General features: G+C 42.9%; 2 protein-coding genes across 2 annotated transcripts; one reads left to right on the forward strand and one right to left on the reverse strand.

Annotated features, from left to right (window-relative positions):
* Positions 1-1451: 1451 nt before the first annotated feature.
* LOC100277756 (uncharacterized) lies at positions 1452-2061 on the forward strand. Its single transcript, NM_001151244.1, has one exon. The coding sequence runs from the start codon at positions 1534-1536 to the stop codon at positions 1840-1842; it is 309 nt and encodes a 102-aa protein (NP_001144716.1). The 5' UTR covers positions 1452-1533; the 3' UTR covers positions 1843-2061.
* LOC103652531 (ABC transporter B family member 9) lies at positions 2048-8932 on the reverse strand. Its single transcript, XM_020550506.3, has 12 exons — positions 8478-8932; positions 7164-7218; positions 6520-6695; positions 6197-6418; positions 5852-6090; positions 5242-5767; positions 4836-5109; positions 4086-4734; positions 3777-4005; positions 3423-3689; positions 3019-3282; positions 2048-2917 (listed from the first exon to the last, which is right to left on the reverse strand). The coding sequence occupies exons 1-12, from the start codon at positions 8751-8753 to the stop codon at positions 2273-2275; spliced, it is 3822 nt and encodes a 1273-aa protein (XP_020406095.1). The 5' UTR covers positions 8754-8932; the 3' UTR covers positions 2048-2272.
* Between the last annotated feature and the right edge of the window lie 14763 nt (positions 8933-23695).

The raw sequence follows: 23695 nt of genomic DNA on the forward strand, positions 1-23695 counted from the left end.
TGGTGGGGGATTAGGGGGAGGGATGAGAGGATTAGTGGGAGGATGAGAGGATTAGTAGGAGATTAGCATGTATTTGTCTTGTATAAGTGAGATTAGCTTGTAGAGTTCACCGTATGATACTGGAGGCATACGTATACGTATGAGCATGAGGAAAATTATGAAGAAAATATTTATAGGGACTTGAAAAATGATTCTGAAGGTATTTTTCAAGAGGAAAATACTTGGAGATATATCGGTGGAATATTTGGACAGTATTTCTGTAAAGAAGTTGAAGGGGATTACTCGGAAAATATCTGGGCGGTATTTCTGGAAGAATTTGAGGGGATCACTGGAGAAATATCTGGGCAGTATTTCTGAAAAGAATTTGAGGGTGATCACTAGGGAAATATTTGTAGGATATTTTGAGGAGGATTTTGGAGAGAATATAGACCACTATAATTTATTTGTTGATATCAATTTGCAAACAAATATTTTGAAATAAAATTTGAAATTCATTTTGAATTTAGAGGGAGTTTGAGAAATTTTCAAGATTTGAATTTTTGGGATGCTACACTATACTAAAATCTTCGCTATCATCATCTGTAGGTCCAAAAATTGGTTCACTGTTACACTAAACCCTAACCAAATCCACTGAGAACCATCAACCATTACTATAGATGGCCAGCCGTGCCGGGCTAATCGGGCCGGCCCGGAGCACGGCACGGCCCGTAGTGCTTAGGCACGGCACGGCACGGCTAGTGTCGGGCCCGTGCCGGCACGGCCCGATAGGTAGTGTCGTGCCTGGGCCGAGCATCAGGCACGCTGGGCCAGCACGGGCACGGCACGATTAGCCCCTAGGCACGGTTAGACACGATTATGCATGATTAGATCCAAACACGACTAGTTAGCTGTGTGTTGTAATCTTTTTTCTTATCTAGGGTTTTCTCATAAGGGTGAGTTTTTACCTAAATAGGTTTTTAATGAGTCAGCCATTGCACTAAACAGTTTAATATTAGCTATTTTAGTATGTTTTAATTGTGTTTGTGAATATTTGACTAAAATTCTGTGGTGTAGTGCTACACGGGCTATATGGGCTAAACGGGCTATATGGGCTAAACGGGCTAAACGGGCCGGCACGGCACGGCTAAGCAGGCTTAGTGCCGTGCTTGGGCCTGGCCTCAGACACTAGTGCCGTGCCGGCACAGCACGACTATTAAACGGGCCAAACGGGCCGTGTCCTAACCTGCCCTAACCCCTAACCGTACCGTGCTCGGGCCGGGCCGTGCCGCCCATTTGGCCATCTCTAACCATTACTAGGCCAAACACAAATTCCACTCAAGATCTACATTGCCGAATGATCATGACATTGGTGTAGGGTTTAGTGTACTTACCATATAGGGGAGCCGATGATCCTCTTGGCCATAATCGTGGCGCCATCTTTCTTCGCCACTCCCACCAAGCGAGGAAGTAGTATGCTTCCTGGGGTTGGGGCTTCTTCAACGGATCTCCGCCTCCTCTGATCGCCGCTATGTGTACCGGCCACCGTCGCCAGCGATGAAGTCGAGGAGATGGGCAACAGAGGAGGAAATCTTTAATCCGCAACTGGGACGCACCCAGGACCTGCACTGGATGCGCGATTTCGGGGGCGGCTGCAACTGGCGCAGCGCTTCACTTCGTTGCTGCGAATCTCAAGCAGCGACTGCGGCGGGAGGTCGCGGCCGTGGGCGACGTGTGGCGGCGCCTGGCGGCTGGTCAGAGTTTGGTGCTTTAAACTCGCGCGGCGTCAGTAATCCTCCAATGCCAAGCATGACGATGTTGGGGGCACGGTATGTTTGGCCTTTTCTCATTTGGTTGTTTAAGTAGCTCAAAATTTAGGGTTTCATGAGGATTAACCGATTAAGTCACTGCTCCAAACAGGTGTCCCCTGTATTTCGGGGATCACTAGGCTATATTTTTTTTTTCATTAAGCTATGTTTATTTTATTCCTAAACAAAGAAGTAGATGATCATTTGGATACGATAAGTTATGTGGAGACTCTGTATGGTGATATTAACAGAGCAATCGCATAGGTACAATACAAAATCATGCCTTCTTTGCATATATACACACACATCAATCCACTGTCAAAATTGAACCAAATGCTTGATAATTACAAAGCAACGTTAACTTTTCTTCTCCAAATCCCAGTGACTTGATACTACGCTGAAGCTACAGAATCAACAAGGAGAGCTAAGAAAGTACGTACAATTCCTAAGAATCAGAAGAAACCCTTAACACTAGGTACTATATATACCTACGATGAGGCTGAACGAAGTTCAACTAGAGAGGCATAGAACCCATCCTTGATATTCATCAGCGCCTCGTGCCTTCCTTTCTCCACTATGACGCCATCCTTGAGAACGGCGATGATATCAGCGCTCTTGATAGTGGAGAGGCGGTGCGCCACGATGACCGTCGTCCTGCCGACCATCACATTGTCCAGGGCATCCTGCACTATGCGCTCAGATTCGGCGTCCAGGGCGCTCGTTGCCTCGTCAAGGAGTAGAATCCTAGGGTCCTTCAGTATGGCTCTCGCTATGGCCACCCGCTGCTTCTGGCCACCGGATAGCTGGACCCCTCTCTCTCCGACAGTGGTGTCGTACCCCTGGGGAAGGCTCGATATGAACTCGTGCGCGTTGGCCGCCCTTGCGACCTTGACAAGCTCCTCCTCGGTTACCTCCCCATGCTTCCCGTAGGCTATGTTGGCACGGATCGTGTCGTTGAAGAGGATTGGCTCTTGCCCCACCAGACCCATCTGGTCCCTCAACCAATTGACTTTCAGGCTCTTGATCTCGACCCCATCCAGTGAGATGGTGCCAGAGTCAGGGTTGTAGAACCGTTCCAGCAAAGAGATCACCGTTGACTTGCCACTGCCACTCTCTCCCACGAGTGCAACAGTCTGTGAAAATGGGAAAAACGAAAAAACTGGATGAAGTTGCTTGCAGAATACTATATGACTGTACAATATACATGGCATTGCAGAGGGACAGTAAGCTAAACCTTGCCGGAGGGGATGTGCAAGGTGAAATCGCTGAATATCTGGATATCTGGGCGACTCGGATACTTGAAGCCGACGTGCCGGAAATCGATGTCGCCCCTGACCTCGTCTAGCGTCGAGCCTTCGTCGATGCTCGAGTCGATCTGGGACTTCCTGTCCAGCAACGCAAATATGGAGACGGCTGAATCCTTGGCCTTCGTAGAATCAGAAGCCAACGCGCTTGTCTGAGACACCCCAATTGTCGCCAGCATCAGTGCAAAAAACACCTGCCAGACATTGGTCAACGCATCATCAGGCTCAAATATCCGAATAGGAGAGAGAGAGAGAGAGAGAGAGAGAGAGAGAGAGAGAGAGAGAGAGAGAGAGAGAGAGAGCAACGCTGGTGATAAGATGCATTTTTTCTAACCTTGAAAACGTCCCCAAAAGTAGACTTGTTGTGACGAACGAACTGCGCTCCAACATAGAAACAAAGTCCATATGTAAGGTACAGCATCAAGAACGAGAAGCCGAAACCGAGGCCTCCAACCATCCCTGTTCTGACCCCTTGTTTCTTCGAGGCTTCACATTTGTCATCGTAAATCGTCGTCACTCTTTTCTCAGCACAGAAAGAAGCTACGGTCCTGATACTGCTGACTGCGTCGGTGGCCACTTGGCTTGCGTCTTCGTACAGTATCTGCAGAACAGCGATCCATATTGCAGCTTAGCAAATTTGGGAGGCAAAACAAGTGTCCTCCTATAGTGACTCCAGATTTTAAATTACCTTGGCGTCTTGGCTGAAACCCTTCAAGAACTTCACTTGTGCATAACCTTGCACACCCGACAGTGGCATCACACACAGGATAATCAACGTGAGCTTCCAATCTGCCACAAAAGCAATGACGAATCCCGCGATCAGCGTCGAGGTGACCTGAACTGCCAAGGCCAAGTTATCACCCACTAGACGTCGCACATTCAGAGCATCAACCGACAGCCTTGCGCCAAGTGCTCCACTGTGTAAGATATAATAAGCGTTAGTACCTCAAAACACAAGTAGAGAACAAACTAAGGGACGGTAGGTAAGGTAACCAACCTGGAATTTTTGGGATCATCGAACCAGGCAACCTCTTGGTGCACGATGCTCCGAAACGACAGGGCACGGATGCGCTCGATAAGCTTCCCGCCGGCTACCCCAAACAAGAAATACTCCACCGGTATTGACAGTATCGACACGATGCCAAGCACAACACACATCAAGCCCCAGAAGCTCGCGTCCTTTTTCAGCTGGTGCGGCGGCTCGTAGAACGTCTTGATGGCGTTGGAGATCATCAGGCCAAACAACGGGAAGAGCACTCCATGGACTCCAGCGGCTAGCGACCCTAACACAAGTATCGGTACCTCTGGCTTGTTTAGGCTGGCTAGCCGTCCCATCGGAGCTTTCTTTGGGGCCTCACGGTCACCGTCACGAGCCTGCTCTTTCTCGTCCTCCTCCCAATTCTCATCGTTGCCTTCCAGCAATTCAACTGAGCCAGGCATGCCAATGGGGAGGGTCAAAAAATGCTGGCTACTGTTCCCCATGGAACCTCTGCTTATCGACCGTTTCAGTGAGAGGCTTCTACTTTTAGACCTTGAATCAGACACGTGCCGCTCTGGTTTCTGTTCCTCTTCTTCTTTGCTTTCTTGGAGACGAATGAGTTGAGAATAAGCACCGTCAGGGTTCATTACCAGCTCATCGTGGGGACCTATGGATATTATTCATTGGTGCAAGAGATTGGTATGGTTAGTTAAAATACCTTGAGCGTGTAATGAGCTAACTAAGCTAAGATGGGAAGGACATCCTGACCTTGTTCAACTATTTTCCCTTGCTGAACAACTGATATGCAATCAGCATTTCTCACAGTACTCAGGCGATGTGCAACCACAAGTGTTGTCCTGTCCAGCATGATCCTATTCAACGCTTCCTGAACAATCCGCTCCGACTCCACGTCCAGTGCGCTAGTAGCCTCGTCTAACAAGAGAATTCTGGGGTTTTTGATGATCGCTCTTGCGATAGCGATCCTTTGCTTTTGTCCCCCTGATAGCTGAGCACCACGCTGACCAACCATCGTGTCATAGCCCTAGCGTCAGACAAAAGAGAGAGAGAGAGAGAGAGAGAGAGAGAGAGAGAGAGAGAGAGAGAAATGTTAGCACTCGGTTCAGCAAGATATATGTAGGATGTACATAAGCTGATAATTGGATATATGGCATACATTGGGCAACTTATCGATGAAATTTGCTGCATTAGCAAGCTCAGCTGCCCTTTTGATCTCTTCAATCGTCGCGTCCTCTTTCCCGTATGTTATATTATCTTTGATAGATGTCATAAAGAGCAACGGCTCTTGGTTAACCAAACCAATCTTCCCTCTTATCCAATCAAGCTGCAAACTCTTAATGTTAACCCCATCAATCAAAACCTCACCAGCCTGTGGATCATAGAATCTCTCCACGAGGCTTATCACAGTTGACTTGCCACTCCCACTCTCCCCAACTATGGCCATTGTAGTGCCGCTAGACACATGCAGCGAGAACCCATCAAATATTAGCTGTTCTGGTCTCGCCGGGTAGCTGAAGTACACGTCATTTAAGTCAACGTCACCCTTGATGTCTTCTAGCTGCTTACCGGTTTGGTCGTCTGGGTCAATCTCTGGTTTCCTCTTGATCGTTGTGAACAGTCTGTATGCCGCGGATTGTCCTTCTGCAAAGGCTGCCATGCAGGGTGTTGCGTTACCTAAAGACCTGCACACCCAAAAAAAGAATGAAGTTAGCCACGCGACATGGATCAGCATAATTCTTTATTTCTCTAGATTCAAAGAAACCCACATTGCCCCGGTCATTATAGCAAACAAGATGTTGATGACATCTCCTCCAGAGTAACCTTTACTAAGAACCAACTTTCCGCCATACCATATGGCCAAACCGTAGCTCGAGAAAAAAATGCAGAAAACAGAACCCATGCCAAAACCATTGGTGATCCCTTCTTCAACAGCAGCTTTGTATGACTTGTGTATGAGTTTATTGTACAGTGCAATAGCCTGCTTCTCCCCGTTGAAGGAGACAACCTGTTTTTACAGATGTGGGCACAAGAAAACCAGGTGAGAGAGCATGCCAAATTGAAACCAAAAAAAAATGTAGAGACTCGTCTGACAGCAGTGCTTTTGAACTCACTGTTTTTATAGCCCCAAGTGTCTGCTCAACAATATTGCCTGCGTCACTGTACGATGCTTGGCCCTTGGTAGATATTTTAGCAAGCATTTTTGAGACGATTCCGCCAGCGATGACAACTGGAGGGATGCATGCCAGCATGACAAGAGATAGAAGCCATCCTTTCACGAATGCTATCACGAAACCGCCGATGAAGGTTGCCACAAGCTGTTGGAACTTGCCAACCTGAAGAGTTTTTACAAGTCAACTTTTTGCACATTTTGGTATAAGTAGTCGGTGATAACCAATAGCCACTCGTCACTTTCAAAGAGAGCTGGAGCTATTACCTTCTCACCAATGGCATCCTGAACTAGCACGGTATCACCAGACATCCTTGAAACTATTTGCCCGGTTGTCATTTCTACATCGAAGAATGCTATCTCTTGTCTCAGGACAGATTTGAGGTACAGAGATCGAATGCGCGTTGCCTGCCTTTCTCCCGTCATTGTCCAACATGACACCTCTGCATAAACAGCAAGTATGGCTACACTTATCTACAGTTCTACACTGATATAGTTACCACATGGCTTATGCATGTAGAATCCTGTTTCAAGTTTTTCTAAGTCAGTTTGTTAACGAAGCAATGTCTTTATTGTACGTTTCTTCCTTCATGTGATACTGTCCATGGACATTCAAAACATGGTGGATCTGTCGTCCTAACCACTATATTGAACACAAGCTTTTTGTACAGAACTAAAGTCAAAGTTGAACTCTGCGCTATGTCAACTAGTGTTGGCGCAAGCTGGTATATGATGAGGCGAGCTTCTTTTTCTTAAGCTTATCTTATCTCACCATTAACCATTGTACGGAAGATTATTTTATACTAACGATGGCCAACCATCAGCGGCATCCATGCCAGTTTGTGGTGCAGATTGCAAGCGAATGTGAAGATTGAAAAAGTTAACAGAGTCTTCTTAGAGAGAGTACTTACGAAGAAAGGAAACAACCGCTGTTGCAATGCCTAGGTAGACGAAGTTCAGAACTGCCTGTGAAAAAAAAAACAAAGTGAAAATTGATCTCGTTAACAAGGAAATGAATTCTAGTTGAAGTATACTTCAAGCAACATGTAATTCATGGAGAAACGTGATGAAAGTTTGACCACATTTTTATGATTTTTGCTCAGGATCCGGATAGAAATCTGAGCAGAAAATATACTACTGCAACTGACAAACTTGATAGCGTGAATTGTGTCCCGTCTCAGAAGGCTTATCCTTGGACTGAGTTTCGGATCTTTGGTCAGGAAAAGATTCCAATTCTTTAGCAGTATGTGGTTAGTTATGCATCATATTAAAATGGCCACACATGGTCTCTTGTTAATATATTATGACAAGTTACAATAATGCAATCAACTGGTATAACCTACTACAAGTTACTGATTCGAGCATCGAGCTAATCTATTCCTGTTTCTAATTCACAAGGGTAGCTTTAAGAAAAGCGCATTGTAAAGCGACTACCATGTGAGAGAATGGGGGAAAAATCTACTTGCATGGACAAAAAAATCAAATGAGAAAAAAATATTCTGGCTAGTTGGTCCTTAAAAGTTGAGTTCAGTATTATTATCCAGCAGCGAAACAGTTCTATTTCCAGCCTTGTATTTTTTACAGTAAACTTGTGTCCCTGAATCCCCTGAAGACCCTGTTGTATTGTATTCCCTCAATACAAAAAAAGGATCAAGCTGCCAAACAAACCTTGCCAGGGCTTGCCGCCCTTTGATGGTTGCTCTTAAAAAAAATGAAACTAGACAAAAAAAATTGACGATAAGAAACTAGACAATTATTGGTACTGCATGACGGCATGAGTGCATGACTGAACTGAATCACTGATGATGACAACAAAAACGCCCCAAGAAGCAAGAAGGCGGAATGAAGGAATAGTGCAGGTGCAGTATTTGAATTTGAAACTGGGAAAATAAGGCGACAGTTGAATTGGAAGAGGAGTTTTCTTTTTTTGTTTTTTGAACGAAGAAGACGAACTGCGAAGAGAACGGGAGGACCAATGGCGCCAAAAGTCAAGATACGCCCTCCATAGTCCATACGTCGCTGTCCCTCCCCTGGGCAATGAAATGAACACACAAGCGGCGCAATTTCCATCTCGATCAGATCAGACTGCCCTGAGACGGAATCTGTCTGTCCTTGACCCAGCGAGGCAGCGACGTCCGTCTCCGGCCGCGGCGGGCGTACTTGTTATGGAGAATGGCACGCAGGCTAACTTGCTAGCTGGCGTCGCCGCAGGGCTGTTAACTCACCTGGTTAACGCGGTTGAGGACGTCGTCGATGGTGGCGTCGCCGAAGGCGTTGATGACCTGGCCGAAGATGACCGTCATGACGGGCTGCGAGACGCCGTTGGCCAGCGCCCCCACCGTGCCGAGGAGCATGAGCAGCACGTCCGTGCCGTCGGCGTACCGGAACAGCCCCGTGAACGGCACCTTCTTCCCGGCGTCGCCGCCGCCGTTCCCGCTCCCGCTCCCCACTTCCTTCTTGTCCACGCCATCCCTCCCTTTGGCGCCTCCCGCTGCGTCCATTGCTCGCGAGTTGCGACTTTGTGGGTGTGTACTGCGTACTACACGCCTGCCTCTGAGGGGGCGCCTGATTCTCTTGGCTCCGCCTACCAACGGTATTTATGGGGTTCGTTGGTCTTACAGGGGTGTGTGCCGTGTGCGGGGGCCGAAACCTGCGCATTAAGTTTAGTAGTCCGATGCACATAGATCCAGGGCCGGCTCTGGGTTTTTAGAGCACTAGGCCAATTTTAATGTTCAGACCCTTTTTTATCATCAATAATTAATTATAGTAGAATAGAAGGAAATAAGAATAGTAAAACAATGTTAAATCATGATGCCTCTCCCGCCTAGAGTCAGAGCCGACCTTGCATAGACCTTCAATGCAAATGATGCACATGTTAAATCATAGACGTTCGTTTTGAATCTAACGTTCTCTCGCACTACTCTTAATGTCTTGTATTTTTTTATAAAAAATATCATTCGCCACTTCGAGCCTAATGTGTATATAAGAGCATCTTCAACAGAAACTCTAAACAGAGTTGTATTTTAAAATATAGGACTCTAAGGCATGTTTGGCATAGCTCTACTCACTATAGAGTAGCTCCACTCAAAGACTCTATTTTGGGACAGCTTCAGGAAATTTGGTGGAGCAGGTAAATCATAGAGTTGGCGTTGTAAGCCTTTATAAAATATTTAGATAAGTTATTTTGTTTATTATTTAGATTAAAATATTTTTAAAATTATTTAATTAATATTATAAACTACACTCCACACTGGAGCTAGAACTTGGATCCATCCTAAACACCCCCTAAAACTCTAGGTTGAGCAGCTATGTTCCAAAGTTTAAATTATTTTCTCGTAACCGGTAGCAATGATGAATAAATAACTCCAAAGTCCACGTCTGGATTGCTTTTTTAGAGTTTTTTAGCACAAAAGAGATACTCCAAAAAACTTGTTCTATAGCTCTAAAAACTCTATGGAGTTTGCAACTCTAAAATTAGGATGTGTTATAGACTATTGTCAGCTCCACCTTAGAGCTTTGCTCCTCTCAGTTCCCAAATATAGTTACCCATGTCATGGAGCACTATTCTCGTTTTGTACATCATTTCTAACCTTTTAGTTCCTAAATAACATGATATGTTTTCTAATCACATGATATAGAACCAGTGGTTAAAATAGCGGGCTAAGGCATTTATCTTCGGCCTTTTTCAACAGCTAGAAAAGGATATATCCGGATATCGTTGTAGCTAAATGTTTTAGCGGTTTTCAGAATATATAGAACAATCGAGCAACATTACGTCTGTAATAAACTAATAACCAAAGCCAAAACTGTGAGATCCATGCTTAAATCCAATTGGCTCCTGTGTTCATGAATCGTGAACCTCGTCCAAAACTTAGCAATTCCGAGCGGTTGGTCAGACCATTACCATCACACGCATGTACTCACCATTGGAGGTTGTGGAGCACGTCGTAGCACGACAGCAGTTTACAGTGGAGCTCGCGCCACAGCCCAGCAATCAGTGGCGATGGCGGCTGGCGAGATCAGTGGCGCGGAGATGCCTCCCACGCCTGGCATTCTTGAGCTTTGCAGCCCGCGACGACGCCCACGACCTTGGCTTGGCGGCGGCGCACACCTATTTAGCCGCCTCGAGCTTTCCCCACTGAGAACGCCGCCGCTGCTCGAGAGTGGATCAGAGGATGAGTCTGGTCGGCTAGGGTTTTTAGTGCTTGGCGGCTGTTGTTTTTTGGGTCCAAATTCATTCGGCCGGATAGGCCCACATCTCTTGCTTGGTGGTTCCAAACCTGAATTTAGCGCGCTAAATAATACCTAGTTTAGTTGTTTTAGCCGGCTAATACCGGATATTAGCGTCTATATCTGTTTAGCGCTAAAATGTGAATATCTTATCCCCACCCTTCTCCAGCAGCTATATCCGGATATAGCGACGGTTATATCCAGCTATTTTAAACATTGTATAGAACTCAACTGTTGGAGTTGTAAATGTTTTTTTTTTGTGCTCAAAACACTTCAAATCAGGCCTGTTTTAATTTTTAGAACTAAATATATGACTTTTCGTTGGAGATACTCTGAAGTAGAGAGATACAAAATAACCTTAGATATAAAATAGATGACCATAATTTAATATATACATCATGGGCATCAAAGGCTTATATATGTTGATACGTTTTCTTACATGTTTGTTCGAGTTTGAGCTCCGAATTTAAGATTATGGTACCTCTAGGGAAACGAGAGAGCAAAAAGATTGAAGAGGCCTTGATACTCCATAAGGCCAACTTCAGCAACGTCGTGCATGTGGACGTATATAATATTATTTTGTACTGTAGATGTATAGTTTACAGAGTGAAGTTTGATATAAGAAGTAAGATAAAAGAGTGGAATAGGGAGACTGTTGGAGATAATCTAACCGTGTTTCGTAGCGCAAAGGTTCCGGCATGATTTCTTTCCTCTTTGACTAGCTATGCTATGCGTTATAACAAGCTTGGAAATTTAGGCCTACTCACATGAGACAGGACAACAGAATTTGACCTTCACGTCCGTGGAGTGCTCAGCGAGGCTGACATGGATGGCCCGCTTGCAGGTGTGTACGGTCAACGACAGTTATTAGCGCGTACAGAGCGGTACCCGAACAATGGGCACCTGTGCAGTGCACGTGGGATCCAGGCAGCCAGCAACTCGAGCCACGAGCTAATGACATGAGCAAGCCATTGCCCACTGGCTGGAGTAGCATCTAATTTAATAGTTAAGTACAGTAGTTAAAAAAATCGTGCTCTTGACGTCATCGCCGACGTTATCAGGTCAAAGTTAGCGAGGGTGTTACTGTTTTGGGGCTGGGCGCCCGCCCCCGTGCCTTGCTGGGTGCGAGCTGTCCGTGCGCGCGACGACTCAACAGAGTCAGACGCTGTGGGGGAGCGGCGCCGTACCCGACTACCAGTGCATGCACGTGGACATGATCACACATCAGGACGTGACATGACTACATGAGCAAGCGGGCACGCGGATCCGAGAAGATCTCCCGCGCGGACAGTGCACTTACACGGTGGAGATCGAGCGGGCGCTGCTGCGCCGTCCTTTCTAGTCCCCACCCTCCGGCGCGCGGCGAGGGAAGACGAGTGATCTGCCCTAGCTAGCTCATCCTCTCAAATCCATGCCTCCCTGAGTGACCTCCCGCGACGAGTCGCTGCCTCGCTGCACAGGATTACGTCTGGGACACCAATGGACTCCTGACGTCACACGGTCTCAGACTTTTATTCCAGCAATTTCCTCTATGTCTATCATATATATGTGTCATTTATAATCTCCTCTAAAAGATTTCATCCTTTATATCTCCTTCATCTTCAACATCATTCTCTAAATCACGCCATCTATACACAAATACCTATATCAGAGATATTTTATATTTTTTAACTTTTGTACATATGTATTTGTCGTACTCTCAAATGTATTGTACATATTTTAGTTTTGCTAAATCAGTTGTTTAAAATATTAAAATGAATATAGAAGTATATATAGATGATCTAGTAGCGTTCTCTAAATTTAGAGGACCGTTTTGAAGAGAGTAGCGGACTAAGCGTACTTTAAAATTTAGAGAACTGCTATAGGCGGTCTCTGTATCACACCCGTGAAGCTTCCGCCAATCCGCCATCACGACCCTAATTGGCCTCACATGCTTTGACAGCACTGTGACCCGTAGAGGATTAGGTGAACTAAACACTTGTCGACAAGCTTGCCTAGGTACACTAATTAGATGTTCTTTACCGGGGCTTCTGTTGAAGCTTCTCTCACGGCTCCATCAAAAGTCCTGCTAAACATGCACACGTGAACAATTTACGAAGCCAAAACCGATAATAAGGCCTTATTCTATTATACAGGGATTAAAGGAGGCTGAGAAGGATAAAATTCTTTTTTATTCAACTTTAACAAAAAATGAATTTAATCCTCTTCAATCATCTTGAATCCACTTCTAACAAATAAATTCTAAAGAAGAAATCACATAATATAGTTTTTATAGCTTCTATATATATGATGTGTTTGGTTTGTGGAGTCACTCTATGCTTCATGACGTGATGCATCATAAGTTCATTTCATCAATTTTGGTGGAATCAACTCACTCCTCATGTATATACTAATTATTAGCTTATGAGGAATGGGGTGGTGATGGATCAACTCATTCTATTCCACAAACCAAATAAAAAAGTGAGGAGTGAGAAGAAGATGAATCACTTCATTCCTCAAACCAAATATACTTATAGTTATAGAGAAGCCCAAGCCACATAAAAAGTAGTCTTACTTAGGGTTCATTGGCTTCAGACTTGGGCCATTCTACAAAAGCCTACTGCATGTAGCTAAGGAATTTTTCCCTTGGCACATAGGTGACAGTCTAGTATCAGGATTCAAAATCTACGGTGTGTGTGTTTTCTTCTTTTTTCGTCTAAAGCCCTGTGTGCTCCTTAGGTGGGTAGAGGTCAGGATGATCTCAAGGTTTTGTATCACATCAATATAACTATCTTGATTTAATAAAACTTTCCTTATCAAAAAATGGGTGATCTCTAATATCTCCAGATACATCTTTTAACCCAAACTTTAGCAAGTTAAGATTTACTTTTCTAAGTCAAATATTTCTAGATCCACGCAAATTCACTGTAGATTCATGGATTTCATGGAGCGCCTTAAGAATTTTCTAAAAACTATAAATTTGTGGACTTAATAAAAATTATCCATCGTTCTTTTGGCCTCTTTCCCATGGCAGCTAAGCAACTCTCAATAGAGCTCGAGCTGGCAGTCATATGCTGCTACAGTCACTATGGGGGTGTTTAGCACTGCTTTGAGTTCTAACTTTAACGTGAAGCTATAGTGTATAATATAAATTTAAATGTATTTAAAAATATTTTCGATCCAAATAAGAATTGAAATGACTTATCTAAATGTCTTCTAACCGTTTGCAACTTCAGCTTCATAATTTTCTGAAGCTTCTAATGACCTGCTTTATAAACTTCATCAAATTTTATATGGATGAAGCAGTCACAAACAAAGCTACATTTGTTGCCGTGAGTTGTGCCCTCCTGTTGCATGCCACCTCCCACCATGTTGCCTACTCCTCCGGCCGCTACCATGAGCTCTATCATCGTGCGTGCACTCCACCAGCCGATGTTCTAGGTGGGAGTTTGATCTAAATCTGAGCATGGGCTACCCGACCCCATCAACTTGACTCAACCTACCTGAAAAAACCCTACCCGGCCTAGCCTGGTCAATGCCACGAGCGAGCGTGGGCCAGAATATTAACCCAACAAAAAAGTCGGGTCAGACATGGGCCACATTTTTAGCCCATGGCCGGCCCGTCTATATTTTGAAGATTGATCAGTTTCAACGCAGTAATAAGATGTAAGTCAGACGGAAGCCACCTGGTCATTGGATCATCGGGCTAACCCGTGGGCTCTCAGGTCAGGTCGTGGACAGGCTCAGGTCAAGATTTTAGGTTGTTGGCCGTGCCACGGGTGGATTCAGGCCAATTGATTTTCTATTGGGTTTTTTTCTCGCCCGGTCCGAACTCGACTCGACCCTAAAAATGCTCTAGTCTAATTTGGCCTAGCCTCATCCAGAGGAAGAAGCCCATATTGTTTTTTTATCTTTCATTATTCCTTCGAGGGACAGAGGTAGAAAAAATTAAAAAAATTCAGGAGGATTTGAATTAAATCACTACAACAATATAATCTCACTAAATCACTCAAAGTAAACATGTATAATAGTTTGAAATAGCATTATATTAAAACATCGAAGTAGTATTATATTATAACATCGATGAACGATAAAAACCATAAATTGCATAATAAGAGTATACTACATATATTTTAAATTTTTAGAAATCAGGTTTTTATATAAGCGTGGTTTTGCAACAGTCTCCAAAACATTTTGCAAAAACCATAAAAATAAAATTTACACGAAAATATTAAAAAGCCATTTTTCTTCTCGTAAGGTTGCCCGTAAAAATCATTGCAACGATTTTTTATTTGATACTAGTAAAGTTTCTACTTCGTTTTTTAGTCCTTAAAATATAAATCTTTTCTATTTGGTATTGGATGTAAATTTAATTCCTTATATGACACCATCGTTAGTTTTGACCTCTAATAACGTGAACTTTCATATAAAAAGACGATTTTACCTTCATTAAATATTTATTTATGTACGAATACTTGTAATAATTGTTACGAGTTCTCATACATAAATAGTTACTATAATATCACTTATTTTATTATAAGTATTTATAAATAAATAACTATTTGGATAATTATTTAATATGTATAAAAGCGTCTTTTCGTATGAAAATGAACAACGTTAGATGTCAAAACTAACGATAGCATCGTGTAGGGAACCAAATTTACATTTCGTGTTAAATAGAAAAAAAATATTCCAAGGGCCAAAAAAATGAATTGGAAACTTTACTAGTGTTGAATTAAAAATCATCTCAAAATTTATTCTCATTAGTGATAAATTGTATGCCTAGATAGGACCACATGATACGAAACGATTCGTATGGTAGCGGCCGGCGAGGGCTTGTCGTTCGTTTGACTTGTCTATATGCTATTGGAAGTTAATAAACAAACCATCTCTATAGACTATAGTTTACTTCGCGTCATTACGCGCGACTAGGTGCTTGGGGCGCAAGGAAAAGAGACCACTGAGCACGTGTGCGTGACGCACAAACAGAAGAAACAACCAGGTCCGTGCAGCACTGCAGCTCAGCAACAGAAAACGGAGTGCGGCATGGGTGACAGGCACACAACAATATTATATGCACCAGAGAAACGTGGGAACAAAGATTCAAGGAAGCTGCCGGGGACGATCGTGCAAGGAATAGCCGCGAAGGTCAATGATTGAATCGATAGCTATTTAGTTGCCATGTCAAATTAGACAGTATACGACTCCTGGTTATTATATTATACTAATCACTAGTACAAAATCCATTTCTACAAACAGGAGTCTTCTTTTATAGAGATGGGTCAATTTTCACTCACCTTGGCCTCCAAGTCAAGCCATCTCTAGAGACGGCCCATGTTTCTAGCCACCTCCGTCTCTACAAATCAATTTGTACTAGTATAGTGTCTGTGCGTTGCGACGACACACAAATATAGTGTCCAAACTTGGCGAAGACAATGCCCATATCATTTGGGCCAGCCCAAGTCCATGCGTCCTACCAGATGCGATGCTGGAGATACTGTGTTTCCAATTCACTGCTAGAAGCAATCAGCATATGCAACAATCTTAAGAGCACTTAAGAGCTTTATGTGCTATGACAAATCACCTCTCATTGGACGACAAACATATACCAAAGTTACAAGGCTAGAGTTTTTGATGTTTGTTGTTTCATATCTTTTAACTCCCGTGGTAACCCACATGCACATACCTAGTAAACATATAAGAGTCATTGTAATGTTGTTCAGATTATGACCTATGCAATAAACATAAAAGAGCAACCACGCCGTTGTTCAAATGCCAAACATCGTGAAACCCGTCCATTGAACAATCCAACCACTTGGTCCTTCGTAACAGGATAACATGAACTCAAATGCAAAATCAAATTTTAACGGAGTCCAGTATAGCTCCCTATATCAGCAAAATCATTCAAATTTCAGGCATTCTGCACTGCAAATACATGTAAAACAAGAAAAAATTGGGAGTCTATTTTTGGGAATTGTCAGTTGAGAAGTGGAATTCTTCGAGCGATTTACAGTATCTCTGTTTGTACATAAGCAACTCTTCTGTTCACGGATACAATCTCTCCAGTTACAAAAAGATCATCAGAACAAAACGCCTTTTGCTACATCATCTAAGAGCTATTGTCAAAAGTGTTGGTAGGAGGAAAAAAAGGACATAATCCTTTGGCCCATCAAGAACATATAAGAAGACAACCCAGAGCCTGCATAGTACTCTAGTAGCTTTTGAAAATTTTACTGCTACTATTACTTTATCATCAAGGCCGCTTTAGGTCCAACTTATGTTGCAGGCCCTGTAATAAAAATGAAAAGAAATGAAGAATCACAAACGGAAAAAGGAATGCCTGCAAAACGTATTCTTGCAATTAAAGAGACAAAGGTATGATACACAAATAGACAATTACATAAAGCAGTTTATATAGCCACAGTGGAATCCCAACTGTTTACAAATGGACACATCATCTTTAGCTGGAAATTAGACAAACAAAAGAACTATATGAGGAGCAACATGTAAAAGCAAGCCTAATTCTGATATACACACATACACAAACATACATATACATATAAGGATCATAAATGGCACAAGGATAATGGAAATAGTAGGGCCATGTCTCAGTTGACATTCATGAAGCTTCATGATGCCCTTTTGACAAGCTCTTAAATAGAAGTTTAGCTTGTTGCTTATAGAAATCAGCATCCTTCTAATCTCGCCCATCATCCAACCCTTCTGCTAGTGGACGTCCATCAGTGACACGAGCTATCATTGTTAGCTTCACCATGGTGTCAAGAAGGCCAGAACCACTATAAAGTACTCCCTCCGTCCCAAATTAAAATCCCTGTTGAGGTGTCTTTGTTAGCATGGCTACCAAGCTTCTTGCGCTCAAGTGTGTCCTTGAGCATGCTCACCACTGAGGTAACAGTATCTTTTGCTGCCACATGTGGATTATCCAGAGGGGATGTTGATGAACTTGAAGGAGATACAAACTTTGGTGTATGAACAAGTGTGTTGCTCATTGGTGTGATGTTTGTTGTGTTTGTAAAATCTTGTTTTAATTGGTTAGGTGTTTCAATGCTTCCTATTGTTATTGGTGCCATATTAGTTTGCATCGCAACATACCTCCTCCTGCAAATATGACCAAGAAAACTGAGGCAAGAACCATATATTTCATGCGGGAAGGTAATAGCACACATTGAATCAGAAAGTCCTGCCTTAACACTGACGAACGACTTCTAGTCATTGGTTGAGTGCTGTGGAACAAGGCCTACAAATGGATAAAATGAGAAAAGCTACTGCCTTTTACTCATATACAAATTTGTGAATATAGCATCAACTGGATTGTGAAGATGACTAACTTTTGCTAGAAGTAGGTCACTGGCTTGCATTCCCTTCTCCGCTGCATTTCTGTTATGGCAAAAGAGCAAGGTCAATAAAACTTATAGTACATAGATCATAAAGTAGAATGTAATTTTATTTTTCAGAAACTATGGAAGGTGATGTTGGTGTATAAATACAGTACTTGAGTGATTGCTCGTTGTGGTTATTTGGATATTTGACAGAAGGAATTGTTAAATTCTGTGGAACCAAGTTGTAAGTGAGAAAACTTTGTTGAACAATGTCATGCTGTTGATTCGGAAGGCCTGCAGCTTCTGATGACAACCTGCATAGTTTTGGGCAACACTTTGTGAGTTAGGAATTACAGTTAAACAAATCATAAAAGTTGATCATAGTAGGAGTAGACCTTCCATACATTTCCAACCTTTAATTGGGAAATACGTGTACCTTTATATGCTTTCTTAAAGTCATTTTTTCTCTTTAAAATAGATAACATAATCTATTTAGTATCTGAGGCATATGAGTTCAGATAGCCTTTTTAGATTAGTTTCAATTAAATTTCTGATCTTTGTTTTGAGGTATTCTCTCCACCTACGTAAACAATTTTTTCACTGGTGTATATTTACAGATCTAGAAAATTTAGTTAATTCCGCATCATTTACCAGCATCTTACCTAGATGGTTGTCGAGGGTGATTGTTCACTGACCCAAATCCAGGGATCTGCAAATAAGCAGCCATACATTTAGGTGACAGATTCTGAGTAAGAGATTAGCCAACATAGTCAGTGGCACTTTAGTATTCATGTTCATATAGCTTACAAAATATCCACTATGTACTTTCTGAAATGATAGAAGAAGTGAGTGATCCCCAGCAAAAGGGACCATATCTTCTGAAGCATGAGCTATTTCATCTTCATGCTCGCAGAAAAGAAGAAACGATAGGAAAATTTCAAAATTCTTGCCTCTCCATTCATAAGCCAGTTGTGAATGTACAGATCCAGTGAACAAAAGAGCCTGATAAAAGCGAGTGGCAGGGTGCTGGGAAAACGCACCATAGGTTGAAATGGTCGGCTCGGCTCAGGGAATAGAAGTGGGGGAGCAGGAGAGGTGATCGAAAGGGAGGAGGATGCTAGCTGCCGAGGTTGTCCGCGACGGCAGCCCTGAATGCGCTAGGGATGCGGTGGGGAAGGGGGCAAGGGTGTCGTCTCCAGTGGATCCCGCGGCGCCATGGATGACCCCCGCTGGTGACGCTGCGACGGACCAAGAGGGAGCGTGCCGAAGCTAGCCGATCCAGAGCTGGGCGTGGATGCTGGAGGAAGGACAGCTCGTGTTGGCCACCGAGGTGTCCTCCCAGAGAGAGGGAGACGGGACGGGCGACGATGGCGTTCGGGTCGGCTCTAGAGAGGATGCAGGAGCGACGCAGCGTGCCCCTTTGAGGTCATCGTGCGGCGTCGTGGTGAGGGCCGAGGTAGAGGAGCCCGCGAGGCTGGAGGAGACCTGTATAGGATGCCAAAGCTGTGCAGATGGCGGCGTGGGGAGAGAACGGAAGGGGGGTGGGCATCTCGCGAGGAGCGAACGAGGTTTGGAGGCTAGGGCGTCGCGGGGGTGGGGCAGGCGGGGCAGGCGGGGCATGGCGTGCGGCTGATTGAAGGGCGCAGATGGAGGGGATTGCGGGCTCGACGACGAGGATGGCGGGGCGCGGTCCCTCGAGGGAGAGGATTGCGGGCTCGGCGGCGAGGATGGTGGGCGCGAGCGTCGATGGATGACGGGGTGAGAATATCGAGTGTCAGCGGGGCGGAGACGTGAATCACGGAGGCAATCCTGGGCGGCGATCTCGGGCGGGATTGTCCGGGTGCTTACGGAAGTGGTTGGGGAGACTGGGAGAGGCAGAATATGGTGCACGGTGTGGACGTCTACACACAATGCTTATAGAGTAGTAGAGATAGATGGCTCTATTTTCAGTCGACTCTAGAAATTGATTTCCAACCACCTCTAAAATTAAGAGTTGTATACTAGATTTAAACAGTCTTGATAAAAATGACCAAAACAAAAGTTATAGATGTCAAAAAGTTGTACAACCTTATAGTTGACAACCTTTTTATTTAAAATAATCTATGCATGAAAAATTAAATTTGATTTTTTATATTTAGAATTTGAAAATTTCAATAACCTCAGATGAAGAAGCGACCAAAACAAACAAAAAATATAGATCTCAAAAAATTATGCAACTTTATAGTTGACAATTTTTTATCTGAAATCATCTATGCATAGAAAAAATCTACGATAGATGTCTCATGTTTGATTTTTTTTTTCAAATTATCTCGATTGGGGAAACAACCAAAACAAAAGTTACATATCTCAAAAAGTTTTGAAACTAGATAACTTCTTAATTTGAATTCATCGGTGTATAAAAAACACATATGAATTCAATATTTCTAAATGACTTTAAATAGAAAAAAATGACCAAAGTTGTAGGACTCAAAAGGCATACAACTTTATAGTTGATAACCATTTTATTTCTTTTAGGATCCTAAATTATCATTTCAAAACCAGAAGAACATAAATTAAAATTCAACAAAAATGTTGTATGCGTGCAGTGGTTATGTGATAAATACATGAACCTTTAGATCACAAGTTCAAACTACTTTGCCCACAAATCCCTCCTTAATTGACATCGTGCTTGTGGGGACTACCAAATCCCTCTGGCTTAATTGACACCGTGCTTGTGGGGACTACCAAGTTTTTCCTTTTCTTTTTGCCTTTTTGCTACTTTTTGTGATATATGGGTAATGATTTGTATATGCGACTCAAAATAGCCTATACAAATTATAGAGATAAAAGAGCAGAGGCAGCTAGGTCAACCACTTCTCTAGAGGCATCCAAGCCATCTATAAGACCGCCTCCAATGATACCCCCTCACTGATCCCCATAACATGTTATGGTGGCTGGTGCTCACCCCCACGTCCAAAATGTATTACGATACTACAAATATAGTAATGTTTTTCTTAAAAATCCTAAAATGATATATAAATATCAAATATCTCTATTAAAGGATAAATATGGAGCTGAATAGGGGAGTGGTTGGAGAGAAGGTGAAATAGGGGAAGAATAGTTGAGAAGAAGTATTTAAATATGAATGGAAAGTACGAATGTGAGGATTTGGGAGGGGAAAGGGTTGGAGAGAGCCTAAAGAGCTTTTATGGAGTAGTGAATAACTGTCTTAGGCTACTTTTTTATATCAATGTTCTTTGGCTATTTTAATTTATCACTTCCTCCTATATAGTTGCCTCTTGTACAACCAACAAATATAAGTAATTCTTTTATAATTTATGATTTTCCTTTGTTTTATAATAAATTATCCTTGCCTTACTATAAAAATAATAACTATTAATTGTCTTTATGCAAACAACGGTAAGATTCTATCGGGTTTATGATCCCTAGGCCCCGTTTGTTTCGTTGGAATTCAATTCCATTTTAATAATTATAATTTAGATAAAACTAATTAAATTCATATATTTATATATGTAATATATTTGTATATTATCTTAAATCATATGAGAGAGATAGTTATATATTACATTTATGTTATAGCGAAGCAAGTAGAAGAGTGTGTTATAAGTTGTACATCGGAAAAATAGTATGTAAATCTATAGAATCAATTTCCATTTCTCACCCCATGAATTTGAGATATGCTTACATGATAACTTTGGAAAGTGGTGGAATGTCACATCCTAAAAAATAGCTTATTCCATTAGTAAGATTCCAATTCCTCAAAATGAAATAAAACAAACGGGATCTAACAGATTTTTAATTCTTGAAACAAAAAATCATAAATTATGCCTACATACATTGTAATAAGCCAAATCTGATTTTAATATGAAATATTTACGATAATCCCGTTGTCTAAAAAACCTAAAATTAAGACATCTGACTTTTTACAAGTCCCTTCATTCTTTTGGGGCTATGTTCTTTTGACTGTATGTCAATCGACGGGAAAAGAGGAAGAAAAATATAAAAGATGTTTATTTTTTCTCATATCAAGAAAATTCAAGTGGAGAAAAAGTGTGCTCCGGCCCTTCTGTTTTAGATTATTATAGGCCTATTTAATATCTTATAGCTAAGTTACTAATGGCAAAAATAAAACTTAATATAGAAGCCAAACAATATGTTTTTGTAGTTTTTTTAGCCATGCTTCTTCTTGAAGAATCCGTTTGCACTAAATGAAGAAGTTAGGCCATGGCCATTTATTTTGACCGTACTTGTTTTTTTTTGTTTGTGTAGTTTTTGGAGAAACCGGGAACCAGTGAGAGAAACTGCAGTAGATAGCTGCGTAGTGTCGTAAAAAAGAATGCGAGAAAACTAGTACCATTCAACAAATGAAAATGTTGTGGGAATTAAATAATCTGGCCGCGTGCGTGACTGTGATAGCATTCCTGAAAGTCGTCTAGAGAGGGGTGAATAGAGCGAAACTGAAATTCTCAAAAATAATCACAACTACAAGTCGGATTAGCGTTAGAAATATAATCGAGTCCGCGAGAGAGGGTGGAAAACAAATCGTAAGCAAATAGGAAGTGTGACACACGGATTTGTTTTACCGAGGTTCGGTTCTCGCAAACCTACTCCCCGTTGAGGTGGTCACAAAGACCGGGTCTCTTTCAACCCTTTCCCTCTCTCAAACGGTCCCTCGGACCGAGTGAGCTTTTCTTCTCAATCACTTGGAACACAAAGTTCCCACAAGGACCACCACAAGATTGGTGTCTCTTGCCTCAATTACAGGTGAGTTTGATCGCAATGAAGAATCAAAGAAAGAAGAAAGCAATCCAATCGCAAGAGCTCGAAAGAACACAAGCAAATCTCTCTCACTAATCACTAGGACGTTGTGTGGAGTTTGGAGAGGATTTGATCACTTGGGGGTGTCTAGAATTGAATGCTAGAGCTCTTGTAAGTAGTTGAAGTGGGAAAACTTGGATGACTTGAATGTTGGGTGGTTGGGGGTATTTATAGCCCCAACCACCAAACTAGCCGTTTGGTGGTGGCTGACTGTCGTATGGTGCACCGGACAGTCCGGTGCACACAGCCACGTCACCAGGCCGTTGGGATTCAACCGTTGGAGCTTCTGACTTCTGGGCCCGCCTGGCTGTCCGGTGTACACCGGACAAGTACTGTAGATTGTCCGGTGCACCGTCTCGCGCGTGCCTGACTTCTGCGCGCTTCTGGCGCGCATTAAATGCGCCTGCAGGTGACCGTTGGCGCGAGTTAGCCGTTGCTCTGGTGGTTCACCGGACAGTCCGGTGAATTATAGCGGAGCAATTTCCCGAGGCTGGCGAGTTTCAGAGCCGCTCTTCCCTGGGGCACCGGACAGTCCGGTGAATTAGAGTGGAGCGCCTCTGGATTTTCCCGAAGGTGAAGAGTTCAGCGTGAAGTCCTCTGGTGCACCGGACAGTGTCCGGTGGCACACCGGACAGTCCGGTGCGCCAGACCAGAGCACACTTCGGTTATCCCTTTGCTCTTTTGTTGAACACCAAAACTTGGTCTTTTTATTGGCTAAGTGTGAACCTTTGGTACCTGTATAACTTATACACTAGAGCAAACTAGTTAGTCCAATTATTTGTGTTGGGCAATTCAACCACCAAAATCATTTAGGAAATAGGTGTAAGCCTAATTCCCTTTCAATCTCCCCCTTTTTGGTGATTGATGCCAACACAAACCAAAGCAAATATAGAAGTGCATAATTGAACTAGTTTGCATAATGTAAGTGCAAAGGTTGCTTGGAATTGAGCCAATATAAATACTTATAAGATATGCATGGATTGTTCTCTTCAATTTTTGACATTTTGGACCACACTGGCACCATATGTTTTGTTTTTGTAAATTCTTTTGTAAATCCTTTTCAAAGTTCTTTTGCA

This window comes from Zea mays, chromosome 3, assembly GCF_902167145.1.
Source record: "Zea mays cultivar B73 chromosome 3, Zm-B73-REFERENCE-NAM-5.0, whole genome shotgun sequence".
Lineage (NCBI taxonomy): Eukaryota > Viridiplantae > Streptophyta > Magnoliopsida > Poales > Poaceae > Zea > Zea mays.